The following is a 22,798-nucleotide window of genomic DNA, read 5'->3' on the forward strand; positions in this document are numbered from 1 at the left end:
GGATCGAAAGTTTGGGCACCCCAGGTAAAATTTTGTATTAATGTGCATAAAGAAGCCAAGGAAAGATGGAAAAATCTCCAAAAGACATCAAATGACAGATCAGACATTCTTATAATATGTCAACAAAAGTTAGATTTTATTTCTATCATTTATACTTTCAAAATAACAGAAAACAAAAAAATGGCATCTGCAAAAGTTTGGGTGCCCTGCAGAGTTAATATCTTGTACTGCCCCCTTTGGCAAGTATCACAGCTTGTTATCGCTTTTTGTAGCCAGCCAAGAGTCTTTCAATTCTTGTTTGAGGTATCTTTGCCCATTCTTTCTTACAAAAGTCTTCCAGTTCTTTGAGATTTCTGGGCTGTCTGTCACGCACTGCTCTTTTAAGGTCTATCCATAGATTTTCAAATATGTTGAGGTCAGGAGATTGTGAAGGCCATGGCAAAACCTTCAGTTTACGCCTCTTGATGTAATACCCCGTGGATTTCGAGGTGTGTTTCGGATCATTATCCATTTGTAGAAGCCATCCTCTCTTTAACTTCAGCTTTTTCACAGAGGGCATCAAGTTAGCATCCAAAATTTGCTGAAATTTTATTGAATCCATTTTTCCTTTTACTCGTGAGATGTTCCCTGTGCAACTGGCTGCAATACAACCCCAAAGCATGATTGATCCACCCCCATGCTTAACAGTTGGAAAGAGGTTCTTTTCATTAAATTCTGTTCCCCTTCTTCTCCAAACGTACCTTTGCTCATTCCAGCCAACAAATTATCTATATGTTAATTAGCAAAGTTCAAACACTGATTTTTGTGGTGAGGACGTAAAAGAGGTTTTCTTCTGATGACTCTTCCATGAAGACCATATTTGTACAAGTATCTCTTTATAGTGGAATAGTGTACCACAACTCCAGTGTCTGCCAGATCTTTCTAGAGGGATTGTGCAGTCAAACGTGGGTTTTGAATTGTTTTTCTCACAATCTTCCGAACTCTTCTGTCTGATATTTTTCTTGGTCTTCCAGATCTTGCTTTAACTTCCACTGTTCCTGATGACAGCCATTTCTTAATTACATTCCAAACAGAGGATATTGACATCTGAAAACTTTTTGCTATCTTCTTATAGCCTTCTCCAGCTTTGTGAGCGTCAACCATTTTCAGTTTCAGATTTCTAGACAACTGCTTAGAAGAACCCACGGTGCTGATTGTTGGGGCAAGGTCAGATGAGTCTGGGCATTTAAAACCTTTGAGATTGACATCACCTGATGTCAAGCGTCTTCCCACATGACACTGGCAGGTCTCAGCTTTGCAAAGGGGGCAGTGCATGCTATAAATTCTGCAGGGTGCCCAAACTTTTGCAGATGCCATTTTTTAGTTTTCTGTTATTTTGAAAGTGTAAATGATGGAAATAAAATCTAACTTTTGTTGACATATTATAAGAACGTCTAATCTGTAATTTGATGCCTTTTGGAGATTTTTCCATCTTTCCTTGGCTTCTTTATGCACATTAATACAAATTTTTACCTGGGGTGCCCAAACTTTTGATCCCCACTGTATGTTTTTGTACATGATATATCTTTTTTAAAGGGGTATTCAAGGAATTGTTTTTATTTGACTATGCTACAGGGGCTGTAAAGTTAGTGTAGTTCATAATATAGTGTCTGTACCTGTGTGTGACGGTTTTCTCACAATTCTTATGTGATTTTCACCCCAATAATTATTTTTAACAGCAAACAAAATGACTGTTGTCTCAGATTTTTCCCAGCTTGCAATGCGGCCGAGACCTGTCACTAGTCACTCACTAGTCAGCTGATGAAAGGGAGCCTGTCTGCTTCAATGGGTGGAGCGATCGCTTGGTGGGAGAGAGATCAAACTGCAACTATTGCAATAGCTGTGGGCACCCTGATTGAAAACCACAGGTCTTTTGAAAGGATGCAGCTCATTTATGTTTCAGTGGGTGGGGTGGCTGATGTGTGGGAGGGAGGAAAATGGAATTATGGGATTTGTAGTCAAAAAAAGAATAGTCAAACAGTAAATGCCAGTTCACAAAAAGCTAGCCACAGTATCATGGTAATCTCACAACATAGCTATTTAGCCCCAAGACAAGTGCAGATCCTTCCTAAGCATGTCAATTACTGTCTGGGAGGTACATACTAAAATCCCCTTATGGTGGATAACCCCTTTAAGGTCCAGTTGATGAGCTGTCTCCAGCACCTGTGCTGCTCTGGGCTTGTCTGAAAACCTGGAGTAACGCAGAAAACAGGCTAAAAGTCCCCACCACCAGTCCTGCTTTCACACCATAAAAATCCAGGCCTGAAAATAAGACTTACAAAAAAGGCCCTAGCAAGCTCAATCTTGCCAGGGATTTAACAATCTTCTGGATTCCCCATAACTCCCCTAGTTTCTCCTGAATGAGATATATAATTCCAGTATATGTGCTTCCAATAAGTACATTGGGAAAAAATAGCAATCCTCAACCACTACATCTGTCACTGTCTCATACCTATAAGAAAGAGATCTCTATGTTCTTGGTGCTCTTCCACCAATCCTTTGCAATTCCTGCTTTTAAATTATCATTATTATTATCATGGTAATTCCATCTGCATTATGGCTCACCTCTGGGCCCCCGTATAGTTTACACTTGATGGGCCTGGTGCACAGTGACAGGCCCAGTTAATGTAGTGAGAGAGTGGGATACAAACAGTATCGCTGCTCATCTCCAGGCCTTTGTACACAGTTGCTCAACCGGGTGCCATGCATTTAGTGAATGGCAATGGATACATTACTGTGTGCATTGCTGCTTTCCATCCTTGTGCATAAAATGAAAAAATATACATTTTGTAGATCTTCTCTAGATCACACTTGTCTGGTGATGAAAGGCTGGCATGCAGTGGTACCTAGGATGTCATGTAACCATGCTCTTGTTGGCAGCGGTTACATGTATATGTGGGTATTTTATACGCCCATCTAAATAGCACTTTAGAGAACATTAGCTTGGTATTACAGTCCTCAAAAAATTGATGTAAAATAGGAGAATTCATTCATAGTGCAGCACAAACTATAAATACAGCCCTGTGTACAGCACTTAAAAACCCTCCCATTGTTTTTTCTTTGCAGTAGGCATCATCAATTGAAACTCAGTGAAAATGACTTTCATTGTTGGGCTATGGGGTCTGGGAATGGTGTTTTCCAAAAGAGCATAAGAACAGTGCCCAGATCAGAAAAGTGTTATGAAAAAATGTTTTACAAATATACAAAGCTTTTTCAGGAAGCAAAACTTGAAAAAAAGGTGAAATGGCTTATTGTAGTAGGGAAGCAACACTAATGGAAGTATAACAATTTCTCAGTAACTAGAACCCACCATGCTATTGAAAGTGGGCTTCAAGGTCCCACTGAGAGTGTATAAAAGTGTGGGAAGCTGTGGAATAAGAACATAGCATGAAGCCTAAAACAGAAAGGAAGTAATGTGTATTGGATTAGTCAGTTACAGAGGCTTGTATAAAAGTACACAGGCATGAACACCGGGGAGGAAATATGTAGTGCTACACGTGAATATGGAGCGTGTGGGTGAAATCTCCTCCTCGGGCAATAAGCACAACAGGCACCGAAGCGAGGGAGGCAGCAGTGGAAAAGACATGTGAACCACAGATTAAATGGGCACTGTCAGAGTCAAAAACTTTTTATAGGTTGTAAATTAACATTAACATCTCTTATATACTTTATATACTTATATACTTTCTTTTTAGAAATAATGGCTTATAAAAAAAAAAAAAGACCACTAGGGGTCCCCATACCACCCAGAACATAATTCTGTCTGGCTGCAGTATCATCTTTTTCCCAGCTGAAGCACAGGCAGGGACAAAGTCCAGTAAGTGAGGGTGGGATTAGCACTCATCTGTGCTCACTCCTGTCCTATCAGGCTGCAGCATTAAAACAGAGAGGAGGGTTTACAGAGCAGCCTGCAGTGATTGCATGAAGAAACACAGCACAGCAGACTCACTGGGGAAGTGAATGTGAATGCATTGTGAGTGAGGACAGGCCCAGTGCTTGCCTCAGACATGCCGATTCCTGAGCAGTGGATGTCAAAATAGATGAGCAGCAAAATGGTGAGATTTGTGAGCCAAATACAGAAGCTAGACACATTAAAAAGACATATAAAACATTTTTTCTGTGATATGATGCTTTAAAAAGGAGAGTTCAGAAAAACTAAAGAGAAACAAACCAGATGACAATAGAGTTCTGAACAGATAAAAACTACAGATAATGGCGAAAAAAATAAGCCCTCACACATCTCCGTGTACAGAAAAATTAAAAAGTTATAGGGGTCAGAATAGGACGATTATAGATGTACAATTTTTCATACAAAAAGTTATAATTTTTTTAAAGAAGTAAAACAAAATCAAACCTATACAAGTTGGGTATCATTGTAATCATATGGACCTACAGAATAAAGATAACATGCTACTTTTACCAAAAATTGCATTGTGTAGAAACGGAAGCCCCCAAATTTCTTTTCAATTTTGTCCCACAAATATTTTTTTTTTAGTTTCGCTATAGATTTTGTGATGAAATGACTGATGTCATTGCAAAGTAGGGATCGACCGATATCGGTTTTTTAGGATCGATACCGATAATCTGTTCAGGTTAGGGCCGATAGCCGATAACTTATACCGATATTCCGGTATAAGTTATCGGCTATTTAACCCCCTGCGACACCGCTGCAGATCATTGATTTAAAGCGGGCGCTTAAATCAATGATCTGCAGTGGCTTTTGCGGGGCCATAGGCCGCCGCAGCCACCCGCCTCTCTCCCCTACCTGTCAGGGTGGTCCGGGCCATCCATCCTTCCTTCCTGTAGTGTCCGGGGGCGTTCTGGGTGAAGAGTGAACCAGTCCGGGCTGTCCTTCTCCGGCGGTCATCTTCTCCACTCCGGGCAGGCTCCGGCCTAGTACGCTGCATAGACGCCGCTGCGCAGTGATGCCCGTGCGCAGCGACGCACCTGACGTCACGGCGTAGCGTCGTCTATGCAGTGTACTAGGCCGGAGCCTGCCCGGAGTGGAGAAGATGACCGCCGGACACTACAGGAAGGAAGGATGGATGGCCCGGACCACCCCCATTATGGGTAAGTTTAATTTTTTTATTGACTCGGAGGGTGGGGGAGGGGCCCGACCGGTATAGCGGTATGGGCAAAAATCCATACCGGTATACCGCCCAGCATCACGGTGGGGGGTGCGACGCGGTGCGGTGGGTCGGGGGTGTGGTGCGGCGGGGGCGGTGAGGGGTTTGGGGCATTATCGGCTTATCGGCAAGGTAATTGCCGATACCGATAATGCCCAAAATCGTGATTTTTTAGAAGGTGAGGAGGAAAAAATAAAAGTGCAAAAATTAAAAAACCCTGAGTCCTTAAGGGGTTAAAACCTGCCTAAAACTGCAAAAAATAACTGCCTCAAAAGGGCATGTATGAATCCACACTAAGGTTTCCTTTACACCCAAATTTTTGTCACATCTTTTTGGCTTGTTTAAAGTGTTAAAGGAGTACTCCGCCCATAGACATCTTATCCCCAATCCAAAGGATAGAGGATAAGATGTCTGATCGTGGGGGTCCCGTTGCTGCACCTGGCATTTGTTTAGAGCTCGTGACTTTACAGCCACGCCCCCTTGCATTGAGGGGGCCTGATCGTGATGTCACGAGCCTCCGCCCTGCATCACCAGTCATCCGACATGGAGCGAAGTCTGCTCCGTGCAACGGATGTCTGGGATGCCACAGCCGAGATAGCAGGAGTCACCAGCGGAGGGACCCCCATGATCAGACATGTTATCTCCTATCCTTTGGATAGGGGGATAAGATGTCTAGAGGCGGAGCACCCCTTTAAAGTTAAGATAGTGGGGTTTTACATTCTGGGATCCCCACAGATCCTATCGAACTAAAAAAATGGAGTTGTGTTAATGTTTTCTGCACAGTATATAGAGGGGACCTCACTGTGCAGGAAAAGTGAAGGCGCTACAGTGTTTATATAGGGATGTGTCTACTTTGTTCTGCAGAGAATTATGTCACAATTTTTTATTCAAATATGGACATGGGTCAATGAGTCCCTTGTGTTTAGGGCCCAGTGTTTATTCTCCTATCTATGCTTTTTTTTTTCTTTTTTATAATTTATAGTTCAGGCCCTGGTGTCCAGCAGTTAGTTGCCACTGAGCTGTAAAAAAAAAGCAGTCATAAGCCTTGGTGCAGAAAACATTTTTACTTCTTCAGGTATTTACATGGAGAGGAGTACAGGGCATGGGACTCCTCCTTCCCTTCCTTGTCTGTGTATACTGCAGTAAGTTACAACGGCAGGAGAGTTGACCGTATCTTTGCCTTGGCTAAAGAAAAGCTTAGCTATCACTCCTGCTTCCCATGATAAGAATATTCATACTGTTCATTGACTTTACCTGAGTCAAATATCACCCAACTATTCTGTTTTCAGTACCTGAAAAGTACAACCAGATCACTATTCTATGTCAGCAGTGTGAGAGTGTTTTCAGACAGTCAGCATGAGGGATAAATAGTGCCACATGGATGTTGCTGTGTGTCTCCTACTTTTTTCGTTTTCCATCTCTACCAAACTCTTAAACAAGTCTATAACTCTGAGCCATCTACATATTCATTTTTTTGGTAACATATGATATCAGTGTCTCACAGTTTGTTACCGCCCTCTGTTATTTATCCTTACAAACAATTACCATTAAAAACTTAGAATTGACTTCCCTTTGTTTCTAACCCTACAGTTTATCCAGTATGATAAGAAGATCATCAACCACCGCCTCGATCGATTCCAAAACCGAGTGGAATTTACAGGAAATCCCAGTAGAAATGATTTGGCAGTGACGATTCATGATGTTCAGTTGCAAGATCAAGGAGAATACCATTGTTATGTGCTTAACCCTCCAGACCGTCATAAGGGCACTGGGAAAATTCACTTAGAGGTCCTTACAGAAGGTATTTAATGGGGATCACTATGATGGAATTTGCTTCATAAGGATCCTTCTGTTACCTGTTAGGGTCTGCATTTCATGACATGCTAAAAGAACATACTAAGAAATAGTTTTATAGCATAAAAATATGTAAATGTAATAAGTTTGGCCCAGATAGTACAGGTTTCAAATTTAATATGGGCAGCTATACCCACAATATTAAAGGGGTACTCCGGTGGCTTCTATTGAAAAATCTTTACCCTTGCAGTACTTTTTAGCAGCTGAATGCTACAGAGGAAATTCTTTTCTTTTTGAATTTCCTTTTTGTCTTGTCCACAGTGCTCTCTGCTGACACCTCTGTCCGTGTCAAGAACTGTCCAGAGCAGCATAGGTTTGCAATGGGGATTTTTTCCTGCTCTGGACAGTTCCTTATACGGCCATCAGGTGTCAGCAGAGAGCACAGTGGACAAGACAAAAAAGAAATTCTAATAGAAAAGAATTTCCTCTGTAGCATAAAGCTGCTAAAAAGTACTGGAAGGGTAAAGATTTTTTTATATAAGTCATTTACAAATCTGTTTAACTTTCTGGCACCAGTTGATTAAAAAAAAAAAAAATTTCACCGGAGTGCCCCTTTAAACATGACACAATGTTATACGTATGAACATATATATATATATATAAGTTTATATGCTCTGTGTGCTACTATATACGTCTACTCACTGTTCACCTGTGTTCTTCTCCTAGTTCCTCCAGAAAGGGACTCCACAGTTGCAGTTTTGGTTGGAGCATCGGTTGGCGGTTTCCTGGCTGTTGTTATTCTTTGCCTTGTCATCCTGAAATGTGTCAGAAGAAAAAAAATGCAAAACCTTAACTCAGAGGATCAGAAAACTGAGGAAGAAGTGAAGACTGATGGAGAGGGAAACCCTGAAGGAGAACTGAAAGTATGTGAACAATAGGGAGAGATGGGAGAGGGTGAGTAAGGTTTAGGGGTCTCCGATAGTCAACCAGTTAAAGAAGAAGGGGCATAATTGGAGGAAGGCTGGTAGAGCAAGGTAATTAGTAGTGGCCTGGAAACTTCAACACTGTATTAGGGCAGCATAATAAATTCCTGCCCTGGATAAAGGAAAGCCTAACTACGCATTTCCAAATAAATAAAAAAATCACAGTTTTGTAACCTCCAACTGCATGTCAGCCATGACATTGGATTGCACAAAGGAGAATTAGGAATATCTAATGAGAATTAGGAATATCTAACCTATCATAAGGAAATAATCTCTAGTCATTATATACTTAATACAGTTTGTACAGTAAGTCTGTCATTTGTGACATGATTTTCTAACTTACTGTGGAATTTTTATGCTTTCCTTCTGCCTCTATTGCAAACTGTCTGCTTTGGTGTCTTTGTTGGCACAACTACCTGTCTGGTTTACATCCTGTAATAGACTTTCTGTTCATGTGTACACTCTAGTCGTCAATTCAGCCAATTTATCTTCCTTTTATACTTTCTTGACTATAACCCTGCCTACCACCCCACATAGTACAAAGGAGAGAAAGTTGGCTGAAGTCCCAGCTAGAAGGTACAGCAAGAATGGAAAGTCCATTACAGGATGTACACTGGAGAAGAGGCTGAGCTAATGAAAACACCAAAGCAGACAATTTGCATTAGAGGCAGAATGAAAGCATGAAAGCCCACAGAAAGGTAGTGAAAATACATTTTTTATCAATGTCTGTTGATGTATTAGACAGTTAAAAAAAAGGCTTTATTGCCGTATAACCCCTTGGGGAAACATCCTAGTTCATATGCCCAATAAGAGCACATGGATGCCACAGACTAGTCAGAGCTGCACCAACTCTTCACAGAGACCAATTCAATTTAGTGGGCATCATGTAATATGTTCCTGATGTTAATATATTTGTAGCCACCAACAGTTATACCCAGTAACAACTGATTGCCTGGTGTTTCAGCTGCATGGTGCCAGTCAGATGACAAAAGAAATGGTTGTCCAGATAACAAATGACAGCATTTTCTACATTCTAACAGTGAGGCCACCCATCTGGATAGTATAGCTGTATATTATTTCTGTCCCATAATTCTGTTCCATAATTATTTATGTCCAATAATTTTATATAAAATCTAGATTCTTTACATACACACACAGGGTGAACAGTACTGATCAATATTCTACCATTTATTGTAAATTAGGAACAACAACAATTATGGAAATTTCCACTCTATAAATAAATGTAAGACGTGTAACCCTAGGCATGTACCTACTGCTTGGCAAAAAATCATTAGAAACCTTTATCTTTTGCTTAAGACACAAATGTCCTTCAGAACATGTACAGCTGGTTCATATTGCTCTCTTCCAAGAGTACAATGTGTCTCCAGAGTGAATTAAGTTTCCATCTTACTAAACCGGAGGAAAAAAGAGTGCTACCAAACAGGACTATAAATGCGCACTCCAGATACATTTGTCAAATACGGGAAGTTGCTCTATATATATATATATATATATATATATATATATATATATATATATATATATATATATATATATATATATATATATATATATTATTGCTTGTATGTTGTGCTGCCTCATACTACTGAAATCTAATCCAAATTATACAGTTTGTATTTAATTTGGCTGGCCAGTATATACCCAACTGTAGCCATTGGGCATACAATATGAAAGGGACTGCATAGAAAAATATAAAAATGGGTTACAGAAATAAAAGAATACAGGGTCAACCAATTAGGCATCAGAAGTGAGTACATCAGTTATTTTAGGAACAAATAGACAAGAGGAAAGTTAGCATTATTACAATACCATGGATAGATGGGCAACAGTAGTTTCTTGACTTTTGATGCAACCCATGAACGATTCGGGGATCTTAGTTGATGAGAGAGTATGTACAATGGGAAAAGGTAAATGTGAAAAGTAAAATAAAGATCTTGAAATAGTGCTGAACATTCACCGAATACTTACAGGAACTAAGGACCATTACCCATAGGCGAATGTGCCAGACCTGTTGGTTAACAAATAAACAAGGACAATGTGAGGAGCTACATGATGTAAATCACATTTAGACAATAAGTTAGTGTTTAGGGGCCAATGTTGGACAAAAAGAATAGAAAAAGTGCAGGTTTAGATGTCAATGTTATTTAAGACTAAGTATAAAATGTTTTTGGGGTTGAAGCCAGGAATTGTAGGATAGTGTGGAAAATAAATGGTTAAACAAGAAGGGAAGTTAATGAAGCCTGAAACAGAGAAGAGACAAGTGAAGATGAGATGAAGTGGGTCAACACCTTGTTGTGTTGGTTAATAAGGCGAGGAAAGAGGGTAGGCAGAAGAACTTTGAAGGTGAAGGACACGGGTTTATCAATATGGATCTTGGTGATGTATGCATCAGGAAGTATAACAACAGACAATATGTGGAGCCAAAGCCTGACAAGGCAGCATTTGGATGTGTAAAATATGTCCAAATCGTCTAATTTTATATCTCGTGAAACAATTTACACTAAAATGCTCAATTTCTGCGTTGGTTTGATTTGCTAGAATACATGCACAACACTTCCAAATATCACTTGCACAAACCATTAGATGCCGACCTGTAGTACATCGTGCATGCAATATATTGGTTGGGATTGTTATTGGTTAATACAAAGACTGGAAATGGAAAACAATATGTAAAATCACTCAGACAACAAAGGGTATACAAAGCCTACAACTGGTAATGTTGTCAGTATAGCCATAGTGATAATAGTCATAGCTGCCTAGGTGTCTGCCATGGGATTGCTCTGGATAGTTGCCAAGATATGGATAACATTCCCAGGGCAGGTGCCACTAAATGTATCATTAGCAATGCAGCCTGCGCACATCCATATACAATGCCTGACCCTCCAAATGCCATATATTTGTGCAAATTATAATGCAATTATTTCTATCCTATTGTTTATTTGCTTTTTTTTATTATGTTTCCAACAGGCAGCCATCCCTGAGGTTCTATGACCTGCCTCTTCCATATACAATTTAAAGTGGATTCCCAGGGAGAAGGAGACAGCATTGTCCTTAGAATGTATAAAGAAAACTCTGATATTCATTTTGAGCATTAATCCGCTCCCTGGCATGAAGATTATGTGACACACACTGTTTATAATCCCAAGAGACTGAGAGAACCCTTCTCCTGTGTATGATCCTGACATACTGAAGAAAACATCTAGGTATCTTTAGTCTAGAGACACGTTTAACCTTCTCCTCTTTGTGATTCTGTTATACACTGTGTGCGATTGTCAATTATGTCAGGTTCAATAGCTTAGAGTGTGGGCGATCCGCTAGACTATTTTTGTAAACCTGTGTGTGAGTCCTGAGGAATGAACCAAGGTCTCCTTTTATGTACAGATCACTCACAGAATGAAGGAATGTTTTGTTTGCACTGCATAGATCTTGTACGTAATGCATACAATGAATTCAGGATGTCTTCAGACCCTTTCACTTTTTTCACATTTAATAATTGCGGCCTTGTGCTAAAATGAAAAAAATAATGACATTTTCCCCCTAATCTGCACTCAATGCCTCATAATGTAAAAACAGAATTTTATAAATTTTTTCAAATATATTAAAAAGGAAAACCTTCATTTTTTTGACATTAACATAAGTATTCAAACCCTTAGCTTTCTCACTTGAAATTTTGTTCTGGGAGCCTACTATTTCTCTTGATCATCTTTGAGATGTTTCTATATCTTTATCGGATCTTCTGGAAGTTCTGAAAGAAACTTCCAGAAGGTCAGCCATCACTGCAGTATTCCTGCAATCTGGGCTTTATAAAAGCCCCCTGAAGTTTGCAAAAAAAGCACCTAAAAGTGTGAGAAACTAAAATATCTGGATGGATCAAGATTGAAAACCAGGGCTGAAGTTTTTGGCCTTAAAGGGGTACTCCACCCCTAGACATCTTATGCCCTATCCAAAGTATAGGGGAAAAGATATCTGATCGCGGGGGTCCCGCCACTAGGGACCCCCGCAATATAGCATGCAGCACCCACCTGTATCTGCTTCCGGCAGCGCTGGAGGTTCTGGCTCCCGACCACGGGAATGGAAGATCGTGACGTCACGACTCCGCCCCCGTGTGATGTCACGTCCCGCCCCCTCAATGCAAGTCTATGGGAGGGGGCGTGATGCTGTCACGCCCCCTCCCATGGACTTGCATTGAGGGGGCGGGGCTGGTGTGACATCACGATCTTCCGTTCCCGTGGTTGGGAGCCAGAACCTCCAGCCCTGCTGGAAGCAGATACAGGCGGGTGCTGCATGCTATATTGCGGGGCTCCCCAGTGGCGGGACCCCCGCGATCAGACATCTTATCCCCTATCCTTTGGATAGGGGATAAGATGTCTAGGGGTGGAGTACCTCTTTAATTCTAAGGGTCATGTCTGAAAGAAACCAGACACTGCTCATCACCTGCCTAATATTATCCCATTGGTGGCAGCAGCATCCTGTTAGGGTGTTTTTAGCATCTGGCACAGAGAGACTGTTCAGGTTTAAGGAAAAGCTCAATGGAGCAAATTACAGAGATATTGTTAATGAATACCTGACCAGAGTGCTCTGGACCTCAGAGTGGCCTTGGGGCAACTGAGTGGCCCAGCCAGAGCCCTGACTTAAACCCAATTGAACATCTGTGGAAAGAACTGAAAATGATTTTCCACCAACAGCCCCCCATTCAACCTGACAGTGCTTTAGAGAATCAACAGGAACGAAAGGCAAAATCCAAATCCAGGTGTACAAACCTTGTGGTGTCATCCCCAAAAACACTGGAGGCTGTAACTGCTGTCAAAGGGGCTTCAACTAAGAAATGAGTAAAGGGTCTGAATACTTATGTAACTGCAACACTTGAGTTTTTCTCTTTTCAATGAATTATCAAAGATTTCTAACAATCAGTTTTCACTTTGTCATTATGGGGTATTGATTGCAGAAAGATGGGAAAGGGGGGGGGACTTTTTTTTATTTTAGCACAAGGCCACAACATAACAAAATCTGAAAAAAGTGAAAGGCTTTTTTTGCACTGTACATGCTTCTGGTTATCATTACACAATCCCTTCTCCTCCACAGTTCAACATTCACATGCAATGCAAGAGAGTTTCATCTCACCGTATATCCATGTCATAAGAACTGGGATATATGTGAGATATGGGATCTATGACGTGGATAATGCCGTCCTTATCTAGGACATCATTGTATTTACCTTGGTATAAGATACCATGTTCTGTAAATATTTCAATGTCACGCGAATAATACAGTGCAATGTAGACTATAAATTAAATCCTGTGGATCAGGACCCCAAGTAACTTGGTTTCTAAAGTTCACTGATCTTCTCATTTTCCTTACAATCCAAAACTATAAAACATCGACACAATGGGTCCAGTAAAAACTACAAACAAAACAAATGAACACTGCCAGTATCTGATAAGAACCAAAAGTATCGGGCATCACTGCAGAATATTTTGTAATTGTATGATTGTTATAACTATCCCTTTATATTCTTTCTAACATACTTACCAGGGAACATTCAGTAGCATTAATTTGGTAGGGTCATATCAATTTTATAAAGAAAACAGTTCGACTAATAGGATGACCTACTCAGCACTGCCAATACACTGCCAATTGCAACAATGAAGGTATTTTAACTCCTATTATTGTAGCAATATTTTCTCTACTCTTCAGTTTCTTTGCTGGTGTCGTGCCAAACTCTTGAAGAAATGTCTTTCTTAAATTCTGTTGACATTAAGCGAGAAAGACTGTAATGGCCCCCAACTCATTCAGACTGGACTTATCACTGCTCAGCAATGTAACACTGTATTCTTGTACCAACACAGTCATAGCTTCTGTATGTAGAACACCAACACACGTAAAGACCCTACTCTGCAAGATCCTACTGTAAGGTAACACATATCACAGCCAAGCAATGTTTACGATACAGCCATTATACACAGCAGAAGGGTCCCCCTGCTTAATGCATTTCTGTGTTTATGGGTCCTGCATGTCTAGATTAGGGGTAAAAGCAAACATGCACTGTATTCATTATAAAGCCACAGGGGTGTTTTGTTGATGGCTGCTATAATACAGGATAATAAAACATTGACTCTAATAAAGGCATTAGCTTTATATTCCAAGATGGTCAAGCTCGGCACTGTTTGATACAGTACTCAGCTATTCACTTTGTCCTTCATTGTTTCAGGGATAATAAAAATTATGAAATCTCACTGTGTATCTATGTTTTGCTATATCGTGTGCTGGGTTCACACTACGATTTGAACTACGGTTCCCGTATACGGCTAGGAGGAGGGGTGGGCGGGGTGGTCGACCGCTTTTTTGCCTGCGGTCGGGAAACCGCATACGGACGAAAAAGCAGCCGACCGGAGGCTGCGGTTCACTCCAAACGGCTCATAGACATACATTAACTACGGTTCCCGAATACGGCTGAGTGCGGGCGCCGCGATTAGGCCCCGCCCACCCCTCCTCCCAGCCGTATACGGGAACCGTAGTTCAAATCGTAGTGTGAACCCAGCCTTACAGACAGATTTCTAAGCAGAGGTGGGGATGGGGGGCTGGTCTTCTGGTGATTATTTAATCCCCAGTTTTAGAGTTTAGCGTTTTTTTTCTTTTGTATTTGCAATTTTATAATTAATTTTCCAAATTTGGTACAAATTTTTTTTCTATTTGTTTTGTTTATTTTATTTTTTTCAGTGTTCCTGGTTTTACATTGAGGTCATGTTCACACGGCTTAAATCTCTGTGCGGGATTCCGCATTGGAATTCTGCTGGAGATTGCGGAGCAGGAGAGTCCTGTTGATTTCAATGAGATTCTGCTGCACTGTGCACATGACAGAATTTCCGTGCCAGATGTTTCCTACACGGAAATTCAATTTTCCTTGTCTGCAGAAAGTATTAACCTGTTAATTTATTCTGCAGACAATGCACAGAATGCATAGCGAGACAGCACATTCCCATGCGGTCCTAGCGCCGAATATTATGCCGGCTCCCGTAGTCTGTGGAATGTCCGCACAGAGATTTTCCGTGCGGACATTCCAGCCTTAGCTTTTTTGCATAATAAATTAAAAGGGTACTCTGCTGCTCCGAAATAAAAGGGCTACTCCGCTGCTCCCTGACTCATAATTTTTGTTTCTAAACACTGGGTGCGGCAGCGGTGGCTGTTATGTCAAACCACACTCCCTTGTGACATCACACCACGCCCCCTCCATTCCTGTCTATGGGAGAGAGGGCATGGCATGACATCACGAGGGGGCATGGTGCCGCACCCAGCGTTTAGATACAAAAACTTATGAACGCCGAGTGCAGTAGGGAGCAGCAGAGTACCCCTTTAAAGAAGTGTTCCCTAAACTGCACCTCATGCATAATTAAAATCTTGAAGAGGTAATGATACCATCGTAAAGAACCAGAAGATCTACAAGTCTGGCAATTGATACTTCACCGCTTGATAATTGATCCTAGCAATATGTCATCACTTTCTATGATGGGAATAACGCTTTATTAATGATGTAAGAAGTACAAAATTCCTAAATGAAGGGTAATAACATGTACCTATTTATTCCTACTAATGGTTTTGAAAGTTTATCCAGAAAATTCTTCCCTTTGTCTTATTCTACCTGTCATGAGAAATGTGTGAGGAGGTCAAGGGGGCAATTTTTTCCTGGTTCCTGGTTTCTCCATGAGTGATCACAACAGTAGTCATGTAGTTTAGTGCTAATGACGGGCACAACTGATTAACAATTGTTCTGGTGCAGCATGGAAAGAATGGTTACAGTAAAGTATTTGAATGGAAACCTGTCATCACTTTCATACTGCCTGAACCACGAGTTATTGGGGAGGTCCCAAACCTATCAGCCTTGATTGATAAATCTCTCCCTGTTTGGGCATAGGGAAAGATCTATCAATCAAGGCTGGTGAGACAGGGAGAAGCCAGAGGGGACCCCACCAATGCCTTGTGGTTCAGGCAGCATGAAAGTGTTGAAAGGTGGCCTTTAATTTGAGGATGAACTACAAGGTGAAGCAGTTTTTGTTTATTTTTTGAAACACATTATGCTAACTCAGTTTTTTTTTTTTTTTTTTGTGTTTAACTGATACAGCATTTAGGGGAATTACATCTTAAGAATACGTCTTAAGAAGCAACACAATGTGCCAAATATGCATCAGAATGCAAGTGTTCTGGCACAGTTTAAGATAACTAATAGGTTGCACAAAATTTTTCACAGTCTGTGCCACTTTAATAAATCTGAAGCTTACTCTGTCTAAGAATTGTTAAAGGGGGTACTGCGGTACTAAACAACTTATCCCCTATCAACAGGATAGGAAATAAGTGTCGGATCATGTGGGTCTGACCAATGGGACCCCCGCGTTCGTCCTGCCTGACTCTCCCCATGCACGGAGCTAGCACCAGAGATACAGCGTTAGTGTATTTCCTGCTCTCCCATAGAGATACATGGATGGGGCATGGTGACCACTGCTTTGTGAGGTGGTTGTCACAGCTCCATGGGGAGAGACTGGGCGATGGGCAGGAGATCACAGGGATCTCAGTGGTCGGACCCCTTGGGATCAGACACTTATACCTATGCTGTGGATAGTGGATAAGTTGTTCAGCACCTAAATTCAAGTAAATTTGACCCACTGTCTGTAGCTGCTATCTGCTCCCGCAGAGTGATACAATCCAATCTCAGGTGAACAAGATCAGCTGGAAGAGCAAAGTGACTAATACTCTTGTATACTGTATGTGCTTTTAAAAGGAAGATATCATTACAAAAGGACCTATTGTTTAAAAATTAAATTAAAAAAAATTTCTATCAGAAAATAGAAACAGATTAGAAAAAAAGGAACATGTTTCAGTATTTGTCTGTAATCAGGAAAAGAAAAACCACAAACCAAGCGATACATTCACTTTAAAGCAAAACATACTTTTTCCGCTCTGATATAAGTAAAGGCATGTATATATAGTTCCTCAAGACACTAAGGGTTATGTCCTTTTCTTCTATAAACTGCTCCATATTAGAGATAAGGGCAAATAATTCTTGCAATCAAAAAGAGTTAGGGTCTATTCAGATGTACAGTATTCTGCGCAGATTTGATGTGCAGGATTTAAAGCTGTGTTCAGTCATTTAGTTTACATTAAAATCTACAGCAGAAAATCCTGCACAGGATACTGTGTGAATAGACCCTTAAAGGGGTTTAACCACCATGGACACTTATCCCCCTACCAACAGGATAGGATATACATATGTGATTCTAGAAGGGAGAATGCAGTGGCCGTAACAATGGTAAGAAAACAGATGCAGTCAGGCGCTCTCCTCGGGATAGCTGGTCATCCAATCGGTAAAATGGAACGGGGGACCTGGGTCCGTTTCATTTTACCGAGTGGATGACCAGCTATCCCGAGGAGAGCGCCTGACTGCATCCGTTTTCTTACCATTGTATAGCCACTGCATTCTGCTTATGCTAGACCGTCCAGGAGCCTTCCACGATGGGTTGGTGCTGGCAGCACATCCCGCTTCTTGGGTTATAGGCGCTACATGGTGTTGTGCTCATAGAACAACGCCCAAAGGTGAGCAAAACCTTATCTTATGAAAATCATATTGGCTATAAGCTGGCTGGCTTTTCTCTTTCCTTTTTTTTCCATATTTGAACACATGATTCTAGAAGGGGGAAGGTCTGAAGGTTGGATCCCCCAGGGATCTCAAGAACAGTAATGCCAAAGTTCACTTCTGAGTGGAGCATCTGTGTGTGTACTCCACCACGAGTACTGGCGATACCTGTGCACTATTCCAGTTTTTCAGGGTTTTTCTCAGTACAAAATAATAAATAGATAAATAGAATCGGGCTAGTCCGCTGAAATAGTTGGGATATTGTACAAGTCAACTTCAATAAACCAAACTGTTGTGATTCTGTGGCTTTTACTTCAGTGTTGTTCAGTATAGTATCAGGAATACATAGCTCAATAGATAAAGAGCTGTTAACATTTCACATGTCCTAATAGCTATGCCATATGGGCATTTAACATAAATATAATACTGCCTTGTCCAGGTTATGATGAAACCTGATCATTTCTCATGTCAGTTTTACTAATACATCACATTGATTTATTCCTACTAACCCTATTTGCAATTTCTTCTTGAAACCTTATATGCCACAGGAGCAGCAATGACTACTATTAGACCATAGCAGTAAATATCCATATGAAGTATCTAGATACATAGTACCAAGGCTATTATCATATCATCCATTAGCATGTTATCCCTGCCCCTAAGACAATGTTCACACTTCATAAATGTTTGCAAAGTTTTTATTTTTTTATTTTACGTACATATTTCCATCCATAATCACTAAAAAAGGGATACAATTTTTTTTAGTATGCTTAAAATTGACCCCTAAAACTATTTTTTTGCCTGTGGAGCTGTATCATTTTTTGCACTGTGAAAGGTAGATTTTATTTGGTGTAGATCTGACTTTTTGATCGATTATTTAAAAAAAAAAATAATAATAATAATAATAATTCTAGTAACATAGTAAATAAGGTTAATAAGGTTGAAAAAAGAGTCCATCAAGTTCAACCTATATCCCTAATGAGTTCCTACTGAGTTGATCCAGAGGAAGGCAAAAAACCCTCATACTAGAGGTAAAAATTCCTTCCCGACTCCAGATATGGCATCAGAATAAATCCCTGGATCAATGTTCTGTCCCTATAAATCTAGTATCCATAACCTGTAATGTTATTATTCTCCAAAAATGCATCTAGACCCCTTTTGAACTCTTTTACAGAATTCACCATGACCACCTCCTCTGGGAGAGAATTCCACAGTCTCACTGCTCTTACAGTAAAGAACCCCCATCTGTGCTGGTGCAGAAACCTTCTTTCCTACAGGATGCTCCCTTGTTATAGATACAGTCCTGGGTATAAATAGATCATGGGAGAGATCTCTGTACGGTCCCCTGATATATTTATACATAGTTATTAGGTCGCCCCTAAGCCTTCTTTTTTCTAAACTAAATAACCCCAATTCTGATAATTTTTCGGGGTACTGTAGTCCTCCCATTCTCCGTATTACCCTGGTTGCCCGTCTTTGAACCCTCTCCAGCTCCACTATATCTTTCTTGTACACCGGTGCCCAGTACTGTACACAGTATTCTATGTGTGGTCTGACTAGTGACTTGTACAGCGGTAGAATTATTTCCTTGTCATGGGCATCTATGCCCCTATTGATTTTATTTGCCTTGGCAGCAGCTGCCTGACACTGGTCACTACAGCTAAATTTACTATTAACTAAGACTCCTAAGTTACAGTAAATTTAGCTGTAGTGACCAGTGTCGAGCAGCTGCTGCAATGTGGAATGTCTCTTTATTTGCATCTTTTACCCAGTGGAATCAATAATGTTATATTTCGATAGTTTGGACAATTTCACATGTTGTGATAACAAGTATGTTTAAGTTTGTTTTTTCCTTGTTTATTTATTTTTTAACCTTTTAAGGACGCTGGGCGTATGCATGCGCCCTGCATCCCGAGTCCTTAAGGACGTGGGGCGTATGCATACGCCCGTGGGAATTCCGGTCCCCACCGCTAGCCGGTTGGGGACTGGACCGGAATGCCTGCTGAAATCATTCAGCAGGCATCCCGGCACATCGCCGAGGGGGGGTCCTGAGACCCCCCCATGTCGGCGATCGCAGAAAATCTCATGTCAATTCAGACATGCGATTTTCTGCTATTCCGGGCTGATCGGGTCTCTGGTGACCCGATCACCCGGAAAATAGGGATGATCGGAGCTGTCAGTGACAGTGAAGTGAAAGTAAAGTGATCTTTACTGTGACAACCACTAGGAAGGCCAAACTGCAACTCCCAGCATGCCCAGACAGCCAAAGGCTGTCTGGGCATGCTGGCAGTTGTAGTTTTGCAACATCTGGAGGGTCACAGTTTGGAGACCACTGTTACAGTGGTGCCCAAACGGTAGCCCTCCAGATGTTGCCAAACTACAACTCTCAGCATGCATAGACTGCCCAGGCATGCTGGGAGTTGTAGTTCTGTAACATCTGTCCCTTCAGATTTTGCAATTTTAACGAAATTTTTGAAAATTGCTGCTCTACTTTGAAGCCCTCAAATTTAAAAAAAAAGCAAAAATATTTCCATTTTATGATGCCAGCATAAAGTAGACATATTGTATATGTGAAGAAAAATAACATTTATTTGGAATATCCATGTTCCTTACAAGTAGAGAGCTTCAAAGGTAGAAAAATGCAAAAAATTTTAAATTTTCATGAAATTTTGGGATTTTTCACGCCGAAAATTTACCACCAAAATAAAGTAGAAAATGTCACGAAAAAACATTCTCAGAATCAGAATATTCAGTAAAAGCGTTTTCGAGTTATTGATTCGTAAAGCGACGGTGGTCAGAATTGCGAAAAAGGGCTCAGTCCTTAAGGTGAAAAAGGGCTACGTCCTTAAGGGGTTAAATTGAAAAAAGGGAGGGTCATAGTATTACATTGATCCATTCTATCAGTAATCTACAGGTTCTGCCTCCCTGTGGCAGACTGTACCAGAAGCTTAGTTACGGCAACTATGGAGGGCTAGTCAGGGCCGGCCTTAGGTGTTCAGGCGCAAGCTAACCTTGTTGCGCCCCCCCCCCCCTCCCCCATATAAACGTACACAAAGAGGAAAAAAATATTTGTGACAAATATTTTTATATCTAATAAGTCCCTTGCCCCCTTAATCAGATGCAGTATAGTTCCCCCATATTAGGTGCAGTATAGTTCCCCCACATTAGGTGCAGTATAGTTCCCCCACCACATTAGGTGCCATATAGTTCCCCACATTAGGTGCAGTATGGTTCTCCACATTAGGTGCAGTATAGTTCCCCCACCACATTAGGTGCCATATAGTTCCCCACATTAGCTGCAGTATTGTTCTCCACATTAGGTGCAGTATAGTTCTGCCACATTAGGTGCAGTATAGTTCCCCACATTAGGTGCAGTGTAGTCCCCCTACATTAGGTGCCATATAGTTCCCCACATTAGGTGCAGTATAGTTCCCCCACATTAGGTGCAGTATAGTTCCCCCCAGATTAGATGCCATATAGTTCCCCACATTAGGTGCAGTATAGTTTCCCCACATTAGGTGCAGTATTGTTCTCCCACATTAGGTGCAGTATAGTTCCCCCACCACATTAGGTCCAGTATAGTTCCCCACTTTAGGTGCAGTATAGTTCCCCCACATTAGGTGCAGTATAGTTCCCCCACATTAGGTGCTATATAGTTCCCCACATTAGGTGCCATATAGTTCCCCACATTAGGTGCAGTATAGTTCCCCACATTAGGTGCAGTATAGTTCCCCCACATAAGGTGCAGTACAGTTCCCCCACATTAGGTGCAGTATAGTTCCCTCACATTATGTGCAGTATAGTTCCCCCACATTAGGTGTCATATAGTTCCCCACATTAGGTGCCATATAGTTCCCCCACATTAGGTGCAGTATAGTTCCCCACATTAGGTGCAGTATAGTTCCCCACATTAGGTGCAGTATAGTCCCCCACATTAGGTAGTAGCATGTTCCCCACACTAGGTAGAAGCAGGTTACCCACATTAGGAAGAAACAGGTTCCCCACATTAGGTAGAAGCAGGTTCCCCACATTAGGTAGAAGCAGGTTCCCCACATTAGGTAGAAGCAGGTTCCCCACATTAGGTAGAAGCAGGTTCCCCACATTAGGTAGTAGGAGTTTCCCCACATTAGGTAGAAGCAGGTTCCCCACATTAGGTAGAATCAGGTTCCCCACATTAGGTAGAAGCAGGTTCCCCACAATAGGTAGAAGCAGGTTCCCCACATTAGGTAGTAGCAGGTTCCCCACATTAGGTAGTAGGAGTAGGACCCACACATACATACACACAGACACCCACACACACACAGACACCCACACATGCACACACACACATAGACACACTTACCTGTCCTCCACTGCGCTTCTCTCCCTCGTCGGCCTGACGAGTGAAGTCACTGTCGGCCTGTGCGGGTCTGCGGAGGGACGTCACATGTGTCCCTCTTCAGACTCGGGCCGGCCAGCCAACCAGAGACGCAGAGGAGGGCGGGGTAAGTGAAACCTCCCTGTGTAATGAAGAAAACTGTGCCCTGAAGTGGAATGTGACCCTCCGCATAGGGACACAGTTGAGGGAGGGTAGTGGGAATGGAATGAGATGGAGCGGCCTGCAAAGCAGAAAACTGTGTCCCTGTGCGGAGGGTCACATTCCGCTACAGGGCACAGTTTTCTTCATTACACTGGCATTTTGGGCAAGCAGCGCTAAATATCTGAAGAAGTTACCTGCCCAGCACCCGGACTGCACGTCGGGCAATACAAATTACATATACCTGGTGCGAGCTGTGTCGGTCGCCCGGCGCCCCTATTGCTATGGCGCCCTATGCGGCCGCACAGCTCGCACACCCCTAAGGCCGGCCCTGGGCCTAGTATAAGCCTACATGACAGCAGATCCATGCCTGCCATGACTATAGATCTAAGGTAGGTGATCTATCCCCTGAACAACCAATGCCCGACACACACCAAACACTGTTTAAATGTGTCTGTCAGTTTCGTTTATATGTGTTTATGCTGTGATTCCCTCTTGGAGGACAGGGGGTTATGTTGTTTATTATCTGTATTATGTGACCTCTAAGTGGTGTGACATGGATGACCATCTCAGTGACAGATTGGCTCTGGTCCCACCTCCCCAGGTGCCCTGATAAGGCTTTGCTAGAGAAGTAGCATGTGGCTGGGCAGAAATCCCAGATTGTCACCTCCACAGGATATAGTCTCCTTTCACACTG

At 41.7% G+C, this 22,798-nt stretch overlaps 1 protein-coding gene and 1 long non-coding RNA gene across 2 annotated transcripts in view; one reads left to right on the top strand and one right to left on the bottom strand.

Moving 5' to 3' along the window:
* The window catches only part of SCN2B (sodium voltage-gated channel beta subunit 2), a 38,157-nt gene extending 26,234 nt beyond the window's left edge, over nucleotides 1-11,923 (top strand). The window contains exons 3-5 of the mRNA XM_056542760.1: nucleotides 6,756-6,966; nucleotides 7,686-7,882; nucleotides 10,931-11,923. Of these exons, the coding sequence (XP_056398735.1) occupies nucleotides 6,756-6,966; nucleotides 7,686-7,882; nucleotides 10,931-10,954 (432 nt within the window). The 3' untranslated portion in view covers nucleotides 10,955-11,923. The remainder of the gene's footprint in view (nucleotides 1-6,755; nucleotides 6,967-7,685; nucleotides 7,883-10,930) is intronic.
* The window catches only part of LOC130293730 (uncharacterized), a 66,866-nt gene that overhangs the window by 38,085 nt on the left and 5,983 nt on the right, over nucleotides 1-22,798 (bottom strand). Inside the window, exon 2 of the long non-coding RNA XR_008848275.1 lies at nucleotides 7,662-7,774. This is a non-coding gene — a long non-coding RNA (uncharacterized LOC130293730). The remainder of the gene's footprint in view (nucleotides 1-7,661; nucleotides 7,775-22,798) is intronic.

The sequence above is a fragment of the Hyla sarda genome, chromosome 10 (assembly GCF_029499605.1).
Source record: "Hyla sarda isolate aHylSar1 chromosome 10, aHylSar1.hap1, whole genome shotgun sequence".
Classification (NCBI taxonomy): domain Eukaryota; kingdom Metazoa; phylum Chordata; class Amphibia; order Anura; family Hylidae; genus Hyla; species Hyla sarda.